Here is a 24275-nt window from a genome sequence, read left to right as displayed (position 1 = left end):
CTAGTCTTTCTTCAAAATCACAAATCCCCAAGGAGAGTCCAATTGTATCGGTTGCGATGCCTGACCTTCCCAACACTGGACGGGAAGAGCTTGCGCCTTCCACCATTTGCACGCCCCCTGCAAGTGCTGGAAGGAGCACCCGCAGTCCAGTTCCTGATAGTCAAATTGAAGATGTCACTGTTGAAGTACACCAGGATGAGGATATGGGTGTTGCTGGCGCTGGGGAGGAAATTGACAAGGAGGATTCTGATGGTGAGGTGGTTTGTTTAAGTCAGGCACCCGGGGAGACACCTGTTGTCCGTGGGAGGAATATGGCCCTTGACATGCCTGGTCAAAATACAAAAAAAATCAGCTCTTCAGTGTGGAGGTATTTCAACAGAAAGCGGACAACAGGTGTCAAGCCGTGTGTTGCCTTTGTCAAGCTGTAATAAGTAGGGGTAAGGACGTTAACCACCTCGGAACATCCTCCCTTATACGTCACCTGCAGCGCATTCATCATAAGTCAGTGACAAGTTCAAAAACTTTGGGTGACAGCGGAAGCAGTCCACTGACCACTAAATCCCTTCCTCTTGTAACCAAACTCCTGCAAACCACACCACCAACTCCCTCAGTGTCAATTTCCTCCTTACCCAGGAAAGCCAATAGTCCTGCAGGCCATGTCACTGTCAAGTCTGACGAGTCCTCTCCTGCCTGGGATTCCTCCGATGCATCCTTGAGTGTAACGCCTACTGCTGCTGGCGCTGCTGTTGTTGCTGCTGGGAGTCGATCGTCATCCCAGAGGGGAAGTCGGAAGACCACTTGTACTACTTCCAGTAAGCAATTGACTGTCCAACAGTCGTTTGCGAGGAAGATGAAATATCACAGCAGTCATCCTGCTGCAAAGCGGATAACTGAGGCCTTGGCAGCCTGGGCGGTGAGAAACGTGGTTCCGGTATCCATCGTTAATTCAGAGCCAACTAGAGACTTGATTGAGGTACAGTGTCCCCGGTACCAAATACCATCTAGGTTCCATTTCTCTAGGCAGGCGATACCGAAAATGTACACAGACCTCAGAAAAAGACTCACCAGTGTCCTAAAAATGCAGTTGTACCCAATGTCCACTTAACCACGGACATGTGGACAAGTGGAGCAGGGCAGACTCAGGACTATATGACTGTGACAGCCCACTGGGTAGATGTATTGCCTCCCGCAGCAAGAACAGCAGCGGCGGCACCAGTAGCAGCATCTCGCAAACGCCAACTCGTTCCTAGGCAGGCTACGCTTTGTATCACCGCTTTCCAGAATAGGCACACAGCTGAAAACCTCTTACGGCAACTGAGGAAGATCATCGCAGAATGGCTTACCCCAATTGGACTCTCCTTGGGATTTGTGACATCGGACAACGCCAGCAATATTGTGCGTGCATTACATCTGGGCAAATTCCATCACGTCCCATGTTTGCACATACCTTGAATTTGGTGGTGCAGAATTATTTAAAAAACGACAGGGGCGTGCAAGAGATGCTGTCGGTGGCCCGAAGAATTGCGTGCCACTTTCGGTATTCAGGCACCGCGTACAGAAGACTGGAGCACCACCAAACATTCCTGAACCTGCCCTGCCATCATCTGAAGCAAGAGGTGGTAACGAGGTGGAATTCAACCCTCTATATGCTTCAGAGGATGGAGGAGCAGCAAAAGGCCATTCAAGCCTATACATCTGGCCACGATATAGGCAAAGGAGGTGGAATGCACCTGACTCAAGCGCAGTGGAGAATGATTTCAACGTTGTGCAAGGTTCTGCAACCCTTTGAACTTGCCACACGTGACGTCAGTTCAGACACTGCCAGCCTGAGTCAGGTCATTCCCCTCATCAGGATTTTGCAGAAGAAGCTGGAGACATTGAAGGAGGAGCTAAAACAGAGCGATTCCGCTAGGCATGTGGGACTTGTGGATGGAGCCCTTAATTCGCTTAACCAGGATTCACGGGTGGTCAATCTGTTGAAATCAGAGTACTACATTTTGGCCACTGTGCTCGATCCTAGATTTAAAACCTACGTTGTATCTCTCTTTCCGGCAGACACAAGTCTACAGAGGTTCAAAGACCTGCTGGTGAGAAAATTGTCAAGTCAAGCGGAACGTGACCCGTCACCATCTCCTCCTTCACATTCTCCCGCAACTGGGGGTGCGAGGAAAAGGCTAAGAATTCCGAGCCCACCCGCTGGCGGTGATGCAGGGCAGTCTGGAGCGAGTGCTGACATCTGGTCCGGACTGAAGGCCCTGCCAACGATTACTGACATGTCGTCTACTGTCACTGCATATGATTCTCTCACCATTGAAAGAATGGTGGAGGATTATATGAGTGACCGCATCCAAGTAGGCACGTCAGACAGTCCGTACGTATACTGGCAGGAAAAAGAGGCAATTTGGAGGCCCTTGCAGAAACTGGCTTTATTCTACCTAAGTTGCCCTCCCTCCAGTGTGTACTCCGAAAGTGTTTAGTGCAGCCGCTCACCTTGTCAGCAATCGGCGTACGAGGTTACTTCCAGAAAATGTGGAGAAGATGATGTTCATTAAAATGAATTATAATCAATTCCTCCGTGGAGACATTCACCAGCAGCAATTGCCTCCAGAAAGTACACAGGGACCTGAGATGGTGGATTCCAGTGGGGACGAATTAATAATCTGTGAGGAGGGGGATGTACACAGTGAAAGGGGTGAGGAATCGGAGGATGATGATGAGGTGGACATCTTGCCTCTGTAGAGCCAGTTTGTGCAAGGAGAGATTGATTGCTTCTTTTTTGGTGGGGGCCCAAACCAACCAGTCATTTCAGTCACAGTCGTGTGGCAGACCCTGTCGCTGAAATGATGGGTTTGTTAAAGTGTGCATGTCCTGTTTATACAACATAAGGGTGGGTGGGAGGGCCCAAGGACAATTCCATCTTGCACCTCTTTTTTCTTTCATTTTTCTTTGCATCATGTGCTGTTTGGGGACAACTTTTTTGAAGTGCCATCCTGCCTGACACTGCAGTGCCACTCCTAGATGGGCCAGGTGTTTGTGTCGGCCACATGTGTCGCTTAGCTTAGTCACACAGCCACCTTGGTGCACCTCTTTTTTTCTTTGCATCATGTGCTGTTTGGGGACAATTTTTTGGAAGGGCCATCCTGTCTTGATTGACACTGCAGTGCCACTCCTAGATGGGCCAGGTGTTTGTGTCGGCCACTTGTGTCGCTTAGCTTAGTCACACAGCGACCTTGGTGCGCCTCTTTTTTTCTTTGCATCATGTGCTGTTTGGGGACAATTTTTTGGAAGGGCCATCCTGTCTTGATTGACACTGCAGTGCCACTCCTAGATGGGCCAGGTGTTTGTGTCGGCCACTTGTGTCGCTTAGCTTAGTCACACAGCCACCTTGGAGCGCCTCTTTTTTTCTTTGCATCATGTGCTGTTTGGGGAGTATTTTTTTGAAGGGCCATCCTGCCTGACACTGCAGTGCCACTCCTAGATGGGCCAGGTGTTTGTGTCGGCCACTTGTGTCGCTTAGCTTTGTCACACAGCCACCTTGGTGCGCCTCTTTTTTTCTTTGCATCATGTGCTGTTTGGGGACTATTTTTTTGAAGGGCCATCCTGCCTGACACTGCAGTGCCACTCCTAGATGGGCCAGGTGTTTGTGTCGACCACTTGTGTCGCTTAGCTTAGCCATCCAGCGACCTCGGTGCAAATTTTAGGACTAAAAATAATATTGTGAGGTGTGAGGTGTTCAGAATAGACTGAAAATGAGTGGAAATTATGGTTATTGAGGTTAATAATACTATGGGATCAAAATGACCCCCAAATTCTATGATTTAAGCTGTTATTTAGGGTTTTTTGAAAAAAACACCCGAATCCAAAACACACCCGAATCCGACAAAAAAATTTCGGTGAGGTTTTGCCAAAACGCGTCCGAATCCAAAACACGGCCGCGGAACCGAACCCAAAACCAAAACACATCACTAATATATATATATATATATATATACACACAGGTTGAGTATCCCATATCCAAATATTCCGAAATACGGAATATTCCGAAATACGGACTTTTTTGAGTGAGAGTGAGATAGTGAAACCTTTGTTTTTTGATGACTAAATGTACACAAACTTTAGTTTAATACACAAAGTTATTAAAAAATAAGAATTTACTTACCGATAATTCTATTTCTCGTAGTCCGTAGTGGATGCTGGGAACTCCGTAAGGACCATGGGGAATAGCGGCTCCGCAGGAGACTGGGCACAAAAGAAAAGCTTTAGGAGTACCTGGTGTGCACTGGCTCCTCCCCCTATGACCCTCCTCCAAGCCTCAGTTAGGATACTGTGCCCGGACGAGCGTACACAATAAGGAAGGATTTTGAATCCCGGGTAAGACTCATACCAGCCACACCAATCACACCGTACAACTTGTGATATGAACCCAGTTAACAGCATGATAACAGAGGAGCCTCTGGATAGATGGCTCACGACAACAATAACCCGATTTGTTAACAATAACTATGTACAAGTATTGCAGATAATCCGCACTTGGGATGGGCGCCCAGCATCCACTACGGACTACGAGAAATAGAATTATCGGTAAGTAAATTCTTATTTTCTCTGATGTCCTAGTGGATGCTGGGAACTCCGTAAGGACCATGGGGATTATACCAAAGCTCCCAAACGGGCGGGAGAGTGCGGATGACTCTGCAGCACCGAGTGAGAAAACTCCAGGTCCTCCTCAGCCAGAGTGTCAAATTTGTAAAATTTCACAAAAGTATTTGACCCTGACCAAGTAGCAGCTCGGCAAAGTTGTAAAGCCGAGACCCCTCGGGCAGCCGCCCAAGATGAGCCCACCTTCCTTGTGGAGTGGGCTTTTACAGATTTTGGCTGTGGCAGGCCTGCCACAGAATGCGCAAGCTGAATTGTACTACAAATCCAGCGAGCAATAGTCTGCTTAGAAGCAGGAGCACCCAGCTTGTTGGGTGCGTACAGGATAAATAGCGAGTCAGATTTTCTGACTCCAGCCGTCCTGGAAACATATATTTTCAGGGCCCTGACAACGTCCAGCAACTTGGAGTCCTCCAAGTCCTTAGTAGCCGCAGGTACCACAATAGGCTGGTTCAGATGAAACGCTGAAACCACCTTTGGGAGAAATTGAGGACGAGTCCTCAATTCTGCCCTGTCCGTATGAAAAATCAGGTAAGGGCTTTTACAGGATAAAGCCGCCAATTCTGACACACGCCTGGCTGAAGCCAGGGCCAACAGCATGACCACTTTCCATGTGAGATATTTTAAGTCCACAGTGTTGAGTGGTTCAAACCAATGTGATTTTAGGAAACCCAAAACAACATTCAGATCCCAGGGTGCCACTGGAGGCACAAAAGGAGGCTGTATATGTAGCACTCCCTTAACAAACGTCTGGACTTCAGGCACTGAAGCCAGTTCTCTCTGAAAGAAAATCGACAGGGCCGAAATCTGGACCTTAATGGATCCTAATTTTAGGCCCATAGACACTCCTGCTTGCAGGAAATGCAGGAATCGACCCAGTTGAAATTCCTCCGTCGGGGCCTTTTTGGCCTCGCACCACGCAACATATTTCCGCCAGATGCGGTGATAATGCTTTGCGGTTACATCCTTTCTGGCTTTTATCAGAGGGAAAGTAGGGATGACTTCGTCTGGAATGCCTTTTTCCTTTAGGATCCGGCGTTCAACCGCCATGCCGTCAAACGCAGCCGCGGTAAGTCTTGGAATAGACAGGGTCCCTGCTGGAGCAGGTCCCTTCTCAGAGGTAGAGGCCACGGGTCCTCTGTGAGCATTTCTTGAAGTTCCGGGTACCAAGTCCTTCTTGGCCAATCCGGAGCCACGAGAATAGTTCTTACTCCTCCCCGACGTATAATCCTCAGCACCTTGGGTATGAGAGGCAGAGGAGGGAACACATACACTGACTGGTACACCCACGGTGTTACCAGAGCGTCCACCGCTATTGCTTGAGGGTCCCTTGACCTGGCGCAATACCTGTCCAGTTTTTTGTTGAGGCGGGACGCCATCATGTCCACCTTTGGTTTTTCCCAACGGTTTACAATCATATGGAAGACTTCTGGGTGAAGTCCCCACTCTCCCGGGTGGAGGTCGTGCCTGCTGAGGAAGTCTGCTTCCCAGTTGTCCACTCCCGGAATGAACACTGCTGACAGTGCTATCACATGATTTTCTGCCCAGCGAAGAATCCTTGCAGCTTCTGCCATTGCCCTCCTGCTTCTTGTGCCGCCCTGTCTGTTTACGTGGGCGACTGCCGTGATGTTGTCCGACTGGATCAGCACCGGCTGACCTTGAAGCAGAGGTCTTGCTTGGCTCAGAGCATTGTAAATGGCTCTTAACTCCAGGATATTTATGTGAATTGATGTCTCCAGGCTTGACCACAAGCCCTGGAAGTTTCTTCCCTGTGTGACTGCTCCCCAGCCTCGCAGGCTGGCATCTGTGGTCACCAGGACCCAGTCCTGAATGCCGAATCTGCGGCCCTCTAGAAGATGAGCACTCTGCAACCACCACAGGAGAGACACCCTTGTCCTTGGGGACAGGGTTATCCGCCGATGCATCTGAAGATGCGATCCGGACCATTTATCCAGCAGGTCCCACTGGAATGTTCTTGCGTGGAATCTGCCGAATGGGATTGCTTCGTAGGAAGCCACCATTTTTCCCAGGACCCTTGTGCATTGATGCACTGATACTTGGCCTGGTTTTAGGAGGTTTCTGACTAGCTCGGATAACTCTCTGGCTTTCTCTTCCGGGAGAAACACCTTTTTCTGGACTGTGTCCAGAATCATCCCTAGGAATAGAAGACGTGTCGTCGGGATCAGCTGCGATTTTGGGATATTGAGAATCCAACCGTGCTGCCGCAGCACTACTTGAGATAGTGCTACTCCGACTACCAACTGTTCCTCGGATCTTGCCCTTATCAGGAGATCGTCCAAGTAAGGGATAATTAAAACTCCTTTCCTTCGAAGGAGTATCATCATTTCGGCCATTACTTTGGTAAAGACCCGGGGCGCCGTGGACAATCCAAACGGCAGCGTCTGAAACTGATAGTGGCAGTTCTGTACCACAAACCTGAGGTACCCTTGGTGAGAAGGGTAAATTGGGACATGGAGGTAAGCATCCTTGATGTCCAGAGACACCATATAATCCCCTTCTTCCAGGTTCGCGATCACCGCTCTGAGTGACTCCATCTTGAATTTGAACCTCTGTATGTAAGTGTTCAAAGATTTTAGATTTAAAATAGGTCTCACCGAGCCATCCGGCTTCGGTACCACAAACAGCGTGGAATAATACCCCTTTCCCTGTTGCAGGAGGGGTACCTTGATTATCACCTGCTGAGAATACAGCTTGTGAATGGCTTCCAATACCGCCTCCCTGTCGGAGGGAGACGTCGGTGAGGCAGACTTTAGGAAACGGCGGGGGGGGAGACGTCTCGAATTCCAATTTGTACCCCTGAGATACCACCTGAAGGATCCAGGGGTCCACTAGTGAGTGAGCCCACTGCGCGCTGAAATTCTTGAGACGGGCCCCCACCGTGCCTGAGTCCGCTTGTAGAGCCCCAGCGTCATGCTGAGGACTTGGCAGAAGCGGGAGAGGGCTTCTGTTCCTGGGAACTGGCTGTTTGCTGCAGCCTTTTTCCTCTCCCTCTGCCACGGGGCAGAAATGAGGAGCCTTTTGCCCGCTTGCCCTTATGGGGCCGAAAGGACTGCGCCTGATAATACGGCGTCTTCTTATGTTGAGAGGCTACCTGGGGTAAAAATGTGGATTTCCCAGCAGTTGCCGTGGACACTAGGTCCGATAGACCTACCCCAAATAACTCCTCCCCTTTATAAGGCAATACTTCCATATGCCTTTTGGAATCAGCATCACCTGACCACTGCCGCGTCCATAACCCTCTTCTGGCAGATATGGACAGCGCACTTACTCTTGATGCCAGTCGGCAAATATCCCTCTGTGCATCACGCATATATAAAAATGCATCTTTTAAATGCTCTATAGTCAGTAATATACTGTCCCTATCCAGGGTATCAATATTTTCAGTCAGGGAATCCGACCAAGCCACCCCAGCACTGCACATCCAGGCTGAGGCGATTGCTGGTCGCAGTATAACACCCGTGTGAGTGTATATACATTTTAGGATATTCTCCTGCTTTCTGTCAGCAGGTTCCTTAAGGGCGGCCGTATCAGGAGACGGTAGTGCCACCTGTTTAGACAAGCGTGTGAGCGCTTTATCCACCCTAGGGGGTGTTTCCCAACGTGCCCTATCCTCTGGCGGGAAGGGGTATGATGCCAATAACCTTTTAGGAATTATCAGTTTTTTATCGGGAGAAACCCACGCTTCATCACACACTTCATTTAATTCCTCAGATGCAGGAAAAACTACAGGTAGTTTTTTCTCACCAAACATAATACCCTTTTTAGTGGTACTTGTACTATCAGAAATGTGTAAAACATTTTTTATTGCCTCAATCATGTAACGTGTGGCCCTACTGGAAGTCACATTCGTCTCTTCATCGTCGACACTGGAGTCAGTGTCCGTGTCGGCGTCTGTATCTGCCATCTGAGGTAGCGGGCGTTTTAGAGCCCCTGATGGTCTTTGAGACGCCTGGACAGGCACAAGCTGAGTAGCCGGCTGTCTCATGTCATCAACCGTCTTTTGTAAAGAGCTGACACTTTCACGTAATTCCTTCCATAAGACCATCCACTCAGGTGTCGACTCCCTAGGGGGTGACATCTCCATTATAGGCAATTGCTCCGTCTCCACATCATTTTCCTCCTCGTACATGTCGACACAGTTGTACCGACACACAGCACACACACAGGGAATGCTCTGATAGAGGACAGGACCCCACTAGCCCTTTGGGGAGACAGAGGGAGAGTATGCCAGCACACACCAGAGCGCTATATATATGTTGGGATAACACTATACAGAGTGTTTTTCCCCTTATAGCTGCTGTTTATATTATACTGCGCCTAATTAGTGCCCCCCCCCTCTTGTTTTACCCTTTTCTGTAGTGCAGGACTGCAGGGGAGAGTCAGCGAGACGTCCTTCCAGCGGGGCTGTGAGGGAAAATGGCGCCAGTGTGCTGAGGAGATAGGCTCCGCCCCCTTCTCGGCGGACTTTTCTCCCGCTTTTTTCAGGAATCTGGCAGGGGTTAATATACATCCATATAGCCCTGGGGGTTATATGTGATGTATTTTAGCCAGCCAAGGTGTTCATATTGCTGCTCAGGGCACCCCCCCCCCAGCGCCCTGCACCCATCAGTGACCGGAGCGTGTGGTGTGCATGAGGAGCAATGGCGCACAGCTGCAGTGCTATGCGCTACCTTGGTGAAGACTGATGTCTTCAGCCGCCGATTTTCCGGACTTCTTCTTGCATCTGGCTCTGTAAGGGGGCCGGCGGCGCGGCTCTGGGACCGGACTCCGAGGCTGGGCCTGTGTTCGGTCCCTCTGGAGCTAATGGTGTCCAGTAGCCTAAGAAGCCCAAGCTGGCTGCAAGCAGGCAGGTTCGCTTCTTCTCCCCTTAGTCCCTCGATGCAGTGAGCCTGTTGCCAGCAGGTCTCACTGAAAATAAAAAACCTAAAACTAACTTTTCCTAAGAAGCTCAGGAGAGCCCCCTAGATTGCACCCAGCTCAGTCGGGCACAAAAATCTAACTGAGGCTTGGAGGAGGGTCATAGGGGGAGGAGCCAGTGCACAACAGGTAGTCCTAAAGCTTTTCTTTTGTGCCCAGTCTCCTGCGGAGCCGCTATTCCCCATGGTCCTTACGGAGTTCCCAGCATCCACTAGGACGTCAGAGAAATATTGTATTAAATGACCTTCAGGCTGTGTTTATAAGGTGTATATGAAACATAAATGAATTGTGTGAATGTACACACACTTTGTTTAATGTACAAAGTTATAAAAAATATTGGCTAAAATGACCTTCAGGCTGTGTGTATAAGGTGTATATGAGACATAAATGCATTCTGTGCTTAGATTTAGGTCCCATCACCATGATATCTCATTATGGTATGCAATTATTCCAAAATACGGAAAAATCCGATATCCAAAATACCTCTGTTCCCAAGCATTTTGGATAAGGGAGACTCAACCTGTATACACACACACACACACACACACACACACACACACACACACACACACACATACACACAAATATACACACAGATATACAGACATACATAAACACACACATATACACCACAGGTATACACACACACAAACACACACACACATATACTGTATACTAAGATATATACACATAAACACACACATACATGTATACATATAAACACACATATGCACACACATCAGGGACGTGGAGTCAGGGGAGGCAGTGCCTCCCCTGTCATTAATGATTAAGATAATACAAAGAAGATGCATATGACACATATTCTGTGTCATATGTATCTTCTTAATATTATTCTTAGCATTGCTCCATTGTTTATGAGTTTGGGAGGCACCGATCGTGGTGCCTCCCGTTGTCACTGGGGAAAAGTATGGGAGCAGGGGGCGGGCACGGGCGGGGGACTAGCCATGGGCAGTAAAAGCCCATTGAAAATATATGGGAAAGCGGCACCATTAGAGGTGCCGCTTTCATACAGGGACGTGCTTTCAACCTATGAAAGCACGTCCCTGTCAGTGAGGCCACAGTGATTGGCCAGCGGATCCGTCACTGGATCCGCTGTCAATCACTGTGTGGGCGACGCTGGCGGAGGAGGTGCGGGCGGCTGGATGCGGCGGTGGTGCGGGCGGAGGGATGCGGCGGTGGTTCGGGCGGCGGCGGTGCGGGTGGCAGAAGTTTACCTTTATCCTGCAGAGTTTGGCAGCGGAGCGGTACCAGTTTCAAAAATGGCGCCTCAGCGTCATTTTTGAAATTCAAGATGGCCGCCGCGAGCCAATCACGGCTCGCCGCATCATCGCCCCGCCCCCTCCGGCTGACTTATATAAGTCAGCGCGAGGCAGAGGAGCGTCAGTCCGACGGCGGCGGAGGAGCTATGAAGAGCTCCTGAAGAAAGAAGACGCCGGAAGTCCTGGATGGGCGGCGGCTATGCAAAAGAGCTTAGCAGCCGCCGCCCACCAGGTGAAGACTCTGGAAGCCCTGGGGATGTGGCGCCCCCCAGGTGAAGACGCAGGAAGCCCTGGGAAGGCGGCGGCCACGCAAAAGAGCTTAAAGGCCGCCGCCCCCAGGTGAAGATCCAGTTTAATAAAACTTATTTTTAAGACTGTGTGGTGTTTTATTTTAATATTTTCTTTACAGGTGGACTACAGGTGCCAGCGGGCCCTTTATGTCCGGGCATGCTGGCACTTGTGGTTCTCCAAGTGCCAGCATGCTGGGGCAGGCTTGCTGGGACCTGTAGGCCACCTGTAAAGAATAATATTAACATACAATGAACCCCGCACCCACCGCCACCAGGGGTGCGAGGCATAGCACTGGGCTATCAGCACAGTGCTGGTTATTGCTCGGGAGGGGGGGGGGACCCCATTTTTATTTTTTGGGGTTCCCACTTTCCGAGGAATTCCAACCCTGGGCTGACTGGCTCGGGAGGATGATTAATGTTATGGCAGGGGGACCCAACACTGAGTGTCTCCCCTGCTATGGCATTACTCTCCCTGACTGGTTCTGCCTAGTGCTGGTTTTACTGATGTGTCGGGGGACCACACTTTTTTTTTTTTTTTTTCGGGGGGGGGGGGGGGGGGGAGAGCTTGTTAGCTGCCAGTGCCTCCCCAACCAGTGACCTCACTGCACGTCACTGACACACACATACTGTATACACGCATTTACAAACACATTTACACACACAAACACAGACATATACACATAAACACACAGTATACACAGACATAAACAAATATATACACATACAGTATACATACAGAAAAAACTGAGGAAAGGGCAGGGGTGGCCATCACACTGCCTGCATGTTCCAGATCACTAGATGCAGATCCCTGACAGCCAGGAAGCATCTTCTGACAAGCCTCCAAACCTCCCCACTTCCCTAACAACACACCACACTGCACTGCACTGGACTCTTTGCACTGAATCAGTGATACGGAATATGCAGGCAGTGTGGTGGCCACCCCATCCCTCTCTTCTAGTCATCTCCTCCTACCCTGAGATCCCAGCTCTCAGCTGTGTTACAGGGAGCCGGCGCCTTCTGTCCCCAGCGGCGCCTGGATCTTGAGCTCCACTTGCTCCACCCTCCCTACGCCCCTGATCAGAGAGTCCTATTGTGCACCACGTGGCTTTCGGCCTGCGTATGTGCAAGACGTGTGTGTCCTTCAGATTCCTCTGAGGGAATTTCTGGAAAAGAGGCAACAACATCTACCCAGAAAAAAAGCCTATAGGCTACAAGCTGTGGTAATTTCGCTTTCCGGAGCTTGCATTAGGAACTCTTTATTGTGTTTATAGTTTCTGTAATGTATTATGTTCATACTATCTGTTAAGTGCCGTGAGTCCTATTGGAAAAAGAGCGCTATAAAAATAAAATAATTATTACATCAAATTGTAATGAGCCCTACACACTCGGCGACTGGCTGCGAGCTGCCCGACAGCCGATATGGCCGGCGGGCGACCCGGCAGCGGTGGGGAGTTTCTTCACTCCCCCCATCACCCGGCTCCATAGCCCTGTATGCTAATATGGATGAGATTGTCCCTATTAGCCTTCAGAAATGATCGAGCCGGCACCAATGATGAACGAGCGCGGGCCGCGCATCGTTCATCATTGGTGCCTACACACTGAAAGATATGAACGGTATCTTGTTCATTGATGAACGAGATCGTTCATATCTTTCAGTGAAATCTTTAAGTGTGTAAGGCCCTTAAGTTTTTAAAAATATTTTTTTATTTGTTCAGTAGACACATTATTGTAATGAGAATTAATATAGGGGGTCATTCCGACCTGGTCGCTCGCTGCAGTTTGTCGCAGCGCAGCGATCGGGTTGGAACTGCGTATGCGCCAGCGCCACGGTGCATGGCAGCCATCATTGCCTAGCATTCGCCTCTGAGACAGAGGCGGTCGCTGGGCTGGAGGGTGCTGGACGGCGGCATTAAGCCGCCTTTCAAGGAGAGCGGGCCAGCCAATGCAGGCTTGGCCGGACCGTTGGGGGGGCTGGCCGCGGCGGCTGCGTGATGTCACACGCAGCTGCTGCGGGCCGGGGAGCGACGAGTAGCTCCTGGCCAGCACGCTAAAGCTGCGCTGGTCGGAAGCTACTCTTGAAGTGCAATGGCATCGCCGCTGTGCGATGCCTTTGCACTTCTGCCGGGGGAGCCGGCACTGACATGCGGGGTGTACTAGCCCTGTGCTGGGCGTCCCCCCGCATGTCAGTGTGAATGATCGTAGCTGTGCTAAATTTAGCACAGCTACGATCAACTCGGAATGACCCCCATAGTCAGGATACAGTAAATTGTGAACTTTAAATGTTCTCTACATGTTCAAACACTAAATAATATGCGACGAACAGCACTAATATGTAGTTAAAAAATAAAATTAATCTCCACTCACCTCTCAGGTACAGTGGCTGGGAAGTGACAAAGGGTTGGTTCATAAATCACACGCATTGACCTCTATCAGGCTACATGCACAGCAGCTAAGACACGATCAGAAAATATTTAAGAACACTACAGAAAGTAAATGCGGCTGCTCTCTGATACCCCTTTTACACCAAAATCCTGGGTCTGACCCAGGATTTGGAACACGGTTCCAAGCCGGGTCAGACCCAGGACTCCCCCCATTTACACTGCACTGCCGATTCGGGATATTCCCGGATTGGCACCGTTTACACTACACCCGGGTGCAGTGTCTTTTAGGCTGGCGCTTAGAGATGATGTCATCTCCAAGCGCAGGTAACAACTGCGGAGAGGGACTCCAGAGCGTCTCGCCGGGGGCAAGCACAGCAATCTGGAAGCTGCTGTGCTGCCCGCAGCCTCCGGCCCTTCCAGGCTCCAGACATGGCGCTGCCATGTCCCCAGCCGCTGCATGGTAACCAGTACGGTGCGCCGTGACCCCCAGCCTCCCGCCCGCCGGACACTGTGGTACGGGAGGTTTGCCATGCTGTAAATGGGTGCCGGGTCGGCTGACCCTGCCTACCCATTTACACCGCCTCCTACCCGGGTCTTACCCGTGTGCAACCCTGCGTATGTGCCATGTTGGATTCCCGGGAAAGTGTACCCGGGGATTAGGAGAAGGACCCTTTCACACCGCCTGCAGTCCCGGGATTTTGCGCACTCCCATGCAAAATCTCGGGATATTTCAGGTGGTGTAAAAGGGGTATGATACACACTTGTCTACTTTTGAAAAAGCATTCTATGGAGATTGTGAAAGTAAAACCTATCGGCGCGGACGTGCACTGCTACATCTGAGCCCCATGACTTACATCCAAATGTAAAAGATCCCCAAAGTTAGTAAGATCTACTTGTTGAAGAAAAGACACTGATACTTTTCAGGATTTGTGTATTGTGTTTTACAAGATGTAAGCGCCCACTGGAAACTTCATTTAAAATGCATGTAGCCATGGGCAATGCCGGATATCCAACTAAGCACGTGAGGCACATGCCTAGGGGTGGCACCTGGTGGGGGCGGTACAGCAGCCACCCCCTCGTTTGATCTTTTTTATTTGTAAAGTTCAGCCCAGGATCAGCATCGCAGCTGCCTTGATGGGAAGGGGAGTCCTGTGTTGATTTTGGGGGGAAGGGGGCAGAGAGCAGGTTGCTGGTGGCGAAGGAGGTAGAGGGTACCTGCTGACATTTTCTTCACTTCAGCTGTCAGGCCAGTGATTCTGCCCCTGCTCTCTCCCATTGGCTGTGCTGGATAACACATGAATAGAAGTGCATGTGACTGACTCCTGCTTGGCCTGCACGATGCATGCTGCTCTGCCTCTGATAGGGACTGTCACTGCACCAGTACAGGAGGTGTGACCAGCAGCAACTGAGGATCCTGGTAAGTGACAGATCTCCTCTCTCCCCCTCCGACCCAGCCCACCCCCACCCACGTGTAGGGATGGCCATTGGTGGGTTATCCATCGATGGTTACCATCGATGGTACCATTGGTGGATAACCTCGATGGTGGGCAACCATCTTTAAGGGAACCATCAATGGTTTTGCCCATTGATGGTCCCTATTACTTTAGTATTGAGGTTGATGTGGGCCAATCAAAGCCCGGGGGCGTGGCTTCACGGGTGTCCGGGGGCAGAGCTATGCTCCGAGTCCCTGACACTCTAGGTGAAAAACACAAAAACAAATATTTGATAGCTCTTTACCATCGATGGTGGGACACCATCTGGTTCTCCCCCATCTATGATAAAAGTAGTTATCATCGGTCATAGACCTTCGATGATTTTGAATCATCGATGGTCGATGGCCATCCCTACCCACGTGTATCTGTAGCTATCACCTACTGTTTATCTCTGCATTTGTTTTCCCCCTTCATCACCAGGTGTGTGTGTCTCTATCTGCCCTGACAATGTGTACCACTGTACCTACCCAAGTGGGACTATGTTCCCCCTCCTCCCATGTGATGGTGCCGCCCCTCCTGTGTGACTATGGCCCCCCTCCTTTGTAACTGTGTCCCCCCTCCTCCTGTGTGACGTGCCCCCCCGTGTGACTATGCCCCCCTTCTGTGTGACTGTGGCCCCCCACCTCCTGTGTGAATGTGTCCCCCCTTCCCGTGTCTCCCCTCCTCCTGTTTGAATGTGTCCCCCCTCCTGTGTGAATGTGTGCCCCCTCCTCCTATGTGACTGTGTGTGTGTCCCCTCCAATGTGTCCATGTCCCCAAGACTTGTGTGCAAGTCCACTCCTGCGTGCGTGTCCGTCTCCACTCCTGTGTGTGTCAATTGTGTGTGTCCCCTCCTCTGTGCATGTTCCCTCTAGTGTGTGTGTCAATTGTGCGTGTCCCCTCCTGTTTGTGTGTTACCGGTGTGTGAGAGGAGCATGTCACTGTGGAGATCACCAGCAATAAAATTTGCCAGCCAACCCCTGGAAGTGTGGCAGCTGGGACACAGAGGAGGAGACACCCGAAGCAGTGTAAGTTCAGTGACATTAGTGCTGCGGGGTGTGCAGAGGGTGGTGGGGGAGGGGAGCTGGATGCATTGCTGGCTCCCTCTGATAGTGTCAATGCATGATTCAAGGCCCACTTCTTCCCGCCACTACTCCCCTTTTGCCCTCTGCTTCCCACTACTACTCCCATCTAGCCCCCTAAACCCCCTGCTCTGCACTACTACTATTTCCATCCTGGCCCCTGATCCGCACTATTACTACTCCCAGCAGACCCCCAGCTTCCCATCGACTACTCTTAGCCTGCCCCCTGCTTCTCACTTCTACTCTTAGCCTGCCCCCTGCTTCCCACTTTTACTCTTACTGTCCCCTGCTTACCACTACTATTCTTAGCCTGTCCCCTGCTGCCCGCTGCTACTTCCATCCTGCTCCCCACCACTACTATTCCTAGCATATTCCTCCTGATCTGCACTTCTACTCCCATCCTGCCCCCTGCTCCGTACTACTACTCCCATTTTGCCCCTGCTTCCCACTATTAATCCCATCCTGATCCACACTACAACTCCCATTTTACCCTGACTTCCCACTACTAATCCCTTTCTAAACTCTCATTTTAAAATAGGTGTTTGTGTGTGCGTGGGGGGTAATAATTATGTGCCTAGGGACGGCCTGACCCTTAAATTCGCTACTGGCCATAGGGATTACTGGGGCAGATGTATTAACCTGGAGAAAGCATAAGGAAGTGATAAACCAGTGATATGTGCCAGGTGATAATGCACCAGCCAATCAGCTCCTAACTGTTAATTTACATATGGGAACTGATTGGCTGGTGTGTTTATCACCTTGCACATATCACTGGTTTATCACTTCCTTATGCCTTCTCCAGGTTAATACATCTGCCCTATTGTTCCTTATAACCAATGCAGGGGAATGGCACTGATGATCCCATTTGAATGGATGTATCTCTGATTTCTCTTTTTCCACAAAAGGTAACAGCTGCATGATGGTGATGAGGTGCAATCAGGGAAATTGATGGACTGTTCAGGGAGTCAGGGGGATTGCTACTATTTCAGGGAGTCTCCTGCAGAACATACTTGCCTACCGGACCCTCTCCATGAGGGAGAAAATGCTCTGTTCCTGGACTTTCCTGGTAATGTATGATTGCCATCACCTGTAGTGAGCTAGTTAATTGACAAGAAAGGTGTTTCACCACAGGTGATGGCAATCATACATTACCAGGAAAGTCATGGAACAGAGCATTTTCTCCCTCATGGAGAGGGTCAGGTAGGCAAGCATGCTGCAGAATGCTGGAGGGTAGGCAACTATGGGGGTAATTCAGACCTGATCGTAGCAGCAATTTTGTTAGCAGTTGGGCAAAACCATGTGCACTGCAGGTGTGGCAGATATAACATGTGCAGAGAGTGTTAGATTTGGGTGGGTTATTTCATACCACAGTGGTGCACGCAGGGAGGGTTTCCGAGCACCCAGACCCCCCCCCCCACCAAAAAAAAACAAATATATATATATATATATATATTTTTTTTTGCTGCATGAGTATTATTACTGTCTAGCGTCCTCTGTAGCCTGCTGTCTTCCTGGTGGCACTTGTAAGTGCTTAATAAAAGTTTACTTTATTTTAATTATAGTACATATATATCCATATATCCAATCCATGTGCATACATATAAACACACACACACACACACACACACACACACACACACACACACACACACACACACACGTGTATATATAAGTTTACTGTATATATATATATATGTATGTATGTTTAATATGCTATGTATATGTGTATGTGTGTGTATATATATATATATATGTGTGTGTGTGTGTGTATACGGTATATATGTGTAGATATATTAGTCCAAACATAGGCACTCTCCTATGTTTGGACTATATTCATCGGAAATTCCCTCTATGTAAGTGGCTTTTCTGTGTAGTGCACCCCGTTGATGCTGCCTAAGATGAGAGTGCTGGACTTCTTCTACAATATATATATATATATATATATATATATATATATATATATATATATATATATATATATATATATACACACACAGTCACACTAGTTTTACGGACCTAGCATATACTGGGTCACCTCAGTCCCCACCCCCGTGATTGGCTCCACCCAGTTCTGGAAACCCCCCCATGCAAATCCTGCGTTTGCCACTGTACCTCCCAACATGACCCTCTCCAGGAGGGACAGAATGCTCTGCTCCTGGACTTTTCTCTTAATTTATGATTGCCATCACCTGTGTTGAACAGGTTAATGGATAAGAAGGTGTTTCATCACAGGTGATGGCAATCATAAATTAAGAGAGAAGTCCAGGTACAGAGCATTGTGTCCCTCCTGGAGAGGGTCATGTTGGGAGGAATGACATAGGGGGTAATTCAGACCTGATCGCTCGCTAGCGTTTTTTGTAGTGCTGCGATCAGGTCAGAACTGCGCATGCACATGCACCGCAATGTGCAGGCACATCGCACGGGTACAAAGTAGATCGTTGCTGTGCGATGGGTTTTACGAAGAATCCATTCGCACAGCCGATCACAAGGAGATTGACAGGAAGAAGGCGTTTGTGGGTGGCAACTGACCGTTTTCTGGGAGTGGTTGGAAAACCGCAGGTGTGTCCAAGCGTTTGCAGGGTGGGTTTCTGACGTCAATTCCGGCCCTGGACAGGCTGAAGTGATCGCAACAGCTAAGTAAGTTCTGGGCAACTCAGAAACTGCACATAGTTTAGTTGTACCGCTCGGCTGCACATGGGTTCGCACACTTGCACAGCTAAAATACACTCCCCTGTAGGCGGCGACTATCTGATCGCAGTGCTGCAAAAAAACTGCTAGCAAGCGATCAGGTCTGAATTAGCCCCATGGTTTTGACCAACTGCTAACAAATTTACTTCTAGGATCAGCTCTGAATTACCCCCTATGTCTCTGATATTCCCATACTGTCCGGGACACAGTGGCGGAACTGAGAGAGGCAATGAAGTCGGCTGCCGCCGGGCTCCTGACCTCAAGGGGGCACATCTCCTCCACTGTCTCCCGCTGCCTGACGATCGCGCGCTGCTATTTTTTTTTTTTTTAATCATTCTTGCAGACGGAGGAGCTGTGTCAGTGACACGGAAGCTGCCTCCTGTATACACAGAGAGCTGGCACTGGCTGCAGCTAGGTGAAGCTCCAGAGTGCAGCTCCTCCCGGGCACTTCCAGTTAAGCAAGCCAGCCGAGTGAAGCTCTCTGTTCCTCCATCAGGTAGTTTTGTGTGTGCAGGTTTTTAAGTGAGATGTGTGTGTGTTTTTAAGGAAAGTTTTGTGCTCAAGTAAAAGAGGCATGTGTACGAGAGGTGTGTGTGTGTGTAAGTGAGAGGCATGTGTGTTTGTGTGAGCGGTGTGTGTGTGTGTGTGTAAGTGAGAGGCATGTGTGTTTGTGTGAGAGGTGTGTGTGTGTGTGTGTGTGTGTGTGTGAGAGTGAGAGGCAAGGATTAAAGGAGGCATTTGAGCATTTCTACAGGACTATGTACAGAGCACACACCTGGTCTGGGTACACGCTACCTTACAAATATATGGAGGGGTGTCCGTTTCTAAATGTGTATGTTTGTGTGAGAGGCATGTGTGTGTTTAAGTGAAAGGCGTGTTATGTTTAAGTGAAAGAGGTGTTTGTGTGGGTTTTATATATATCGGCACACCGCTGCGCCAAAGCATCTCCATCGAGACCCGCTGGCGGGTGAGGGAGCACTGTAGGTGTACTATAAAGGTATGTTGGTGTCTGTTTTATTGTAATGACTGACTTGGAGTGCGTCCATGTTGTATGTGTATCTATGTTACTATTGGGAAAGGTACCTGAGCACGCTACTACTGTTCACCCTGAGTGCCGGATAGTTACATATGGTATGTGTGTGTATAAGTAGGAGGGCACCAACATTTATCATGCCTCTGGGCGACTGGGACAAACTTACGCCACTGCCGGGACATTCTCTCTTTCCACACTAATCTTTATTTATGTTGATATCTTCTTCTAATAATATTTCTATCCTGACCAGGCTGCAATGTCTCCTCTTTTAACCTATTAGTAAATTGCCTGATACTAGCAGAAATAGCAGTTTTTGCATTAATTAAGGTAAATATCTAGATTATAAACAGGCCCCTTAAAGTCCGCCCAGCTGTGCCTGTACAATGCTTAAAGATCAATTTAACAAGTGGGAGATCCACATGGGAAACTAGTGTTTTGAGTTGCCACTGCACCCATGGGTGGTTTAACCGAGGAGAGGACTTGTGTGCAGTGTCACTACACATGCGTCGATCACCGGGAACGTTATGCCCATCAGGGGCAGCGGCTGCTGCGTAGACCACACATTACATGTGGGCGAGGGGCGGTTAATACATATAAACATAAATGTAATGTTGTATGTAAGGGTTTGGTACGGGATCCTGACAGTCATTATGCCGACGGTCAGAATACTGGCAATGACATTCTGACGACCAGAATCCCGACACATTTGGTAAGTTGGTGACCCTATCCCTTCCTAACACTCTCCCTGGTGCCTAACCTTCCATCCCACATTCTAACCCTCCCCTGTCGCAGCCTAACCTTAAGAATCCCCTTAATGCCTAAACCTAACCTTACCTCGTGCAGCCTATCCCTAACCCTCCACTCCCGCAGATTAATCCTCCCCTCCCGCAACCTAACCCTAACCCTCTTGTGCCACAACCTAACCGTAACCTCCATCCCGCAGCCAAACTCTAACCTCCTCCCTCATACTTGCGTTCATGATTATGACCTTCGGTATTCCATCATTTGGATTCTGAGCGGTGCCTGACGGAATGTCAATGCCGATTCTCTTACCACCAACATCCTGATTGTCGGAATGCCAAATACATCCCATACGTAATGTATGTGCTGGCTGCCTTACCCCAGGGATCAGCAGCACTGTGTTTCACTGAGCCAACGGAGGGGTAAATATAGGGAATTGGTGCAGGGAGTGCGGAGTGGGACCCCTGTACACTGCACACCCTGCACTCATTATAAATACAACTATGACTGCATACTGTTTTTTTCACCACAGCAGAAAATGGAACGTATGAGACTGTGCTGACCGCAAACACTTCCCCATGTCTATTCATAATTGTTATAATATTCTGTTTACAGAAAAATATAAGGGAAGGTGAAGAAGCAACAAAAAGCAGGAGACATGCCTTTACAAGTGAGTATATATATATTGTGGCAGTGTCACCAAAGATGGTGCTGATGAGCAGGTGATTCAGTGTGGAGCTAGAGGGATCCGCCCATACAGGGAACAAAGGGGTATGTGACCACACCTAGAGGCTGCCCTGTGAAGACAGAGCTCAGGTGAGGCTGGAACAGTCAGAGCTCAGTGTGCCTGGTGTCCACTGATGGCCGGAAGCAGAGGCGTCACCAGGTGTCGGTACACCCGGAGCACACTCTGCATTACTACACCCCCCCCCCCCCCCCCTTCTCACACTCACTGCCGGAGCCGCGGCCGGACGAAAAGGGGGCGTGACCTAATTTAAAGGGGCGTGGCCTCACGGGTCTTCTCTTCTTCACTCCGGGGGGTGTATCCAGCTTCCTCTGAAATGCTGGCTTCCCCCGGAGACTAGGCAGCGTGCAGTGCCGGCTCCTTTTCTGTGACAGGAGCCGAGTGCTGCAGAGGATTATCACACTGCAGCACTCGGCTCCTGTCCCTGCAGAAGAGCCAGCACTTGGTGTCACCCCTTCCGTGGGTGATACCTGGGTGCGGGCCGCACTCCCCGCACCCGCCTTCTGACGCCACTGGCCGGAAGTCCAGTCCAGACCTGCACATGGCAGGGTAGACTACCAAGCTCTGTGAATGAACTGTACTGTGCAGGGACGTGCGGTGAGCTAAATGGCTCAGGAGGCACTAGCTGGCCCCAGAGCCAGATTTACACACAATATATGAGTCAAAGGGTACATCTGGGCATTATACACAGGTGTAGCAGTATAAACTCCTGGAAATTTGGTGAGTTTTGATCAGAGATGAGCGGAAAAGATAGGCAGGTGAGGCACTGCCTCACCTGCCATAGACTTTTTACTCCACGGTTTTGGCTATAAAAATTATTAGAATAATGCAAAGGAGATATTTCAAACATATTCTTTGTATTTATCATATACTTTACACAGTCAAAACTCTGGCACAAATGTAAGTATGACAGGAAAGGCTCTGCCTCACCTGCCTCACCCCACCGCACGTCACTGGTACTGTGTTACATTGGCTAAGCCAGTGGTTCTCAAACTCGGTCCTCAGGACCCCACACAGTGCATGTTTTGTAGGTAACCCAGCAAGTGCACAGGTGTATTAATTACTCACTGACACATTTTAAAAGGTCCACAGGTGGAGCTAATTATTTCACTTGTGATTCTGTGAGGAGACCTGCAAAACATGCACTGTGTGGGGTCCTGAGGACCGAGTTTGAGAACCTGTGGGCTAAGCCAAGGGGGTAATTCAGATCTGATTGCTGGGCTGTGTTTTTTTGCTGTCCTGCGATCAGATAGTCGCCACCTACAGGGGAAGTGTATTTTTGCTGTGCAAGTGTGCGATGCTATGTGTTAGCAGAGCTGCTATAAAGCAGTTTATGCATTCTCTGCGCAGCCCAGGACTTACTCTTCCAGTGCAATTGAATCCTACTGATCGGGGCCGGAGCTGACGTCAGACACCCTTCCTCAAAACGCTTAGGACACACCTGCGTTTTTCCGGACACTCCCTGTAAACGGTCAGTTGCTACCCACAAACGGCCTCTTCCTGTCAATCACCTATCGTACGCCCGTGCGAATGGATCCTTCACACCATCCCGTCGCTAACCAGCGATGCCCATTGTAGCTTTCCATCGCTCCTGCGCATTGCGGTGCATACGCATGCGCAGTTTGGACCTGACCGCCGTGTGTGAGAAAACGCACAGCAGCGATCAGATCTGACTTACCCCCCAAGTCAGGTCAGGAGACTGTTCATACGTGCAGGAAGCAGGGAGGGCGACAAGAGACTGTGATATATATTTGACAAGCTAGGATGAATCCTGTGGTTTACCTGCAAGGAGCAGGCAAGGTTGAGAGAGTAGTTCTATTAGGGATGAAAGGCCTAAATCCATCTAAATCTCCTAGCTATAGAAATTCTCCCTATATAACAAGACCACAGCAGTGGTAGCAATCTTAGAATGGTGATAGCAGAGGACCCCTAATAAAGAGCATTGCATTATGGGCGCATATTTTTCAATACTTTCTACTAAAATGATGTGCAAATGGATGATTTTACATGCTTTTTTTTAGTATCACTTTAATGTATCACAAGGCATTTTAAGAGAATTTGTAAAAATCTTAGCAGAGCAAGTGGGAAATAGATGCCATGCACGCAGGGGCGTTGCGAGGGTGGAGCGAGTGGAGCTTGACCTCCAGGGCCGCTGGGAACAGAAGGCGCTGGCTTTCTGTAACAGAGCTGGGACCCAGGGTAGGAAAAAATGAATGTAAGAGAGGGAAGGGGTGGCCAGTGGCCACCACACTGCATGCATGTTCCATGTCACTGATTGCATTGCAGAGAGTCAAGTGCCGTGCAGTGAGGTGTGTTAGGGAAGAGGGGAGGTTAGGAGGCTTGTCAGAAGAACCTTCCTGGCTGTGAGGTACTGTATCTGCATTCAGTGATATGGAACATGCAGTCAATGTGGTGGCCACCCATTCCCTTTCCTCAATCTTTTCTTCCTCCCCACGGAGGCCCAGCCTGTCAATCACATAGAAGCTCCGCACCTCCATGCTAGAACAAGGAGCTCTTGCCCTCTTCTTGGTGAGAACTGATGTGTGTATACACGTCCCTGGTGTGTATATGTGTGTATGTCTGTGTATATTGTGTGTTTATGGGGTCTACATCTATCAACAGTTTTTTGCGTTCAAAAATTGGATACATTTTTATTTTTTTTTATACTTTTTCGCATTTTTTAAGTATTGTCTGTTTGTATGTAAGTTTTTTTGATTTTATTTATCTGGGGGGTTTTTCCGCAAAAATCTACTTTTCACATTTTTTATTGAACTTTTCCAACCTCTATTGAAAATGAATGGGAACCTTATGTATCATTGTATTATCATGAAAATTGTCTGAATCTTTTCATATCTTTTTTTCTCCAGCTTTTACTGGCGAGTTTAGCAATAGGCCATGATTGTTCTTGTAGTTCCACCTCTAAATTTTCTTTTTTTACAAAAAGAATATGCTAAAAAAATCTCCCTTTATCT

At 49.2% G+C, this 24275-nt stretch overlaps 1 protein-coding gene across 10 annotated transcripts in view; it reads left to right on the top strand.

Annotated features, from left to right (window-relative positions):
* LOC134969140 (phospholipase A and acyltransferase 2-like) overlaps positions 1-24275 on the top strand; it is a 217271-nt gene that overhangs the window by 19468 nt on the left and 173528 nt on the right. For 2 of the 10 annotated variants that reach the window (XM_063944881.1, XM_063944883.1), the window contains exon 2: positions 21174-21228. In XM_063944881.1, the coding sequence (XP_063800951.1) occupies positions 21174-21228 (55 nt within the window). Of the gene's footprint in view, positions 1-12294; positions 12382-15784; positions 16043-16878; positions 17002-17273; positions 17297-21173; positions 21229-24275 lie in introns of those variants that run through there. The other 8 variants (XM_063944884.1, XM_063944888.1, XM_063944879.1 and 5 more) reach the window with 8 other exon arrangements.

The sequence above is a fragment of the Pseudophryne corroboree genome, chromosome 11 (genome assembly GCF_028390025.1).
Source record: "Pseudophryne corroboree isolate aPseCor3 chromosome 11, aPseCor3.hap2, whole genome shotgun sequence".
In the NCBI taxonomy this organism is placed as follows: Eukaryota; Metazoa; Chordata; class Amphibia; order Anura; family Myobatrachidae; genus Pseudophryne; species Pseudophryne corroboree.
This window is presented reverse-complemented; position numbering and strand designations above follow the sequence as displayed.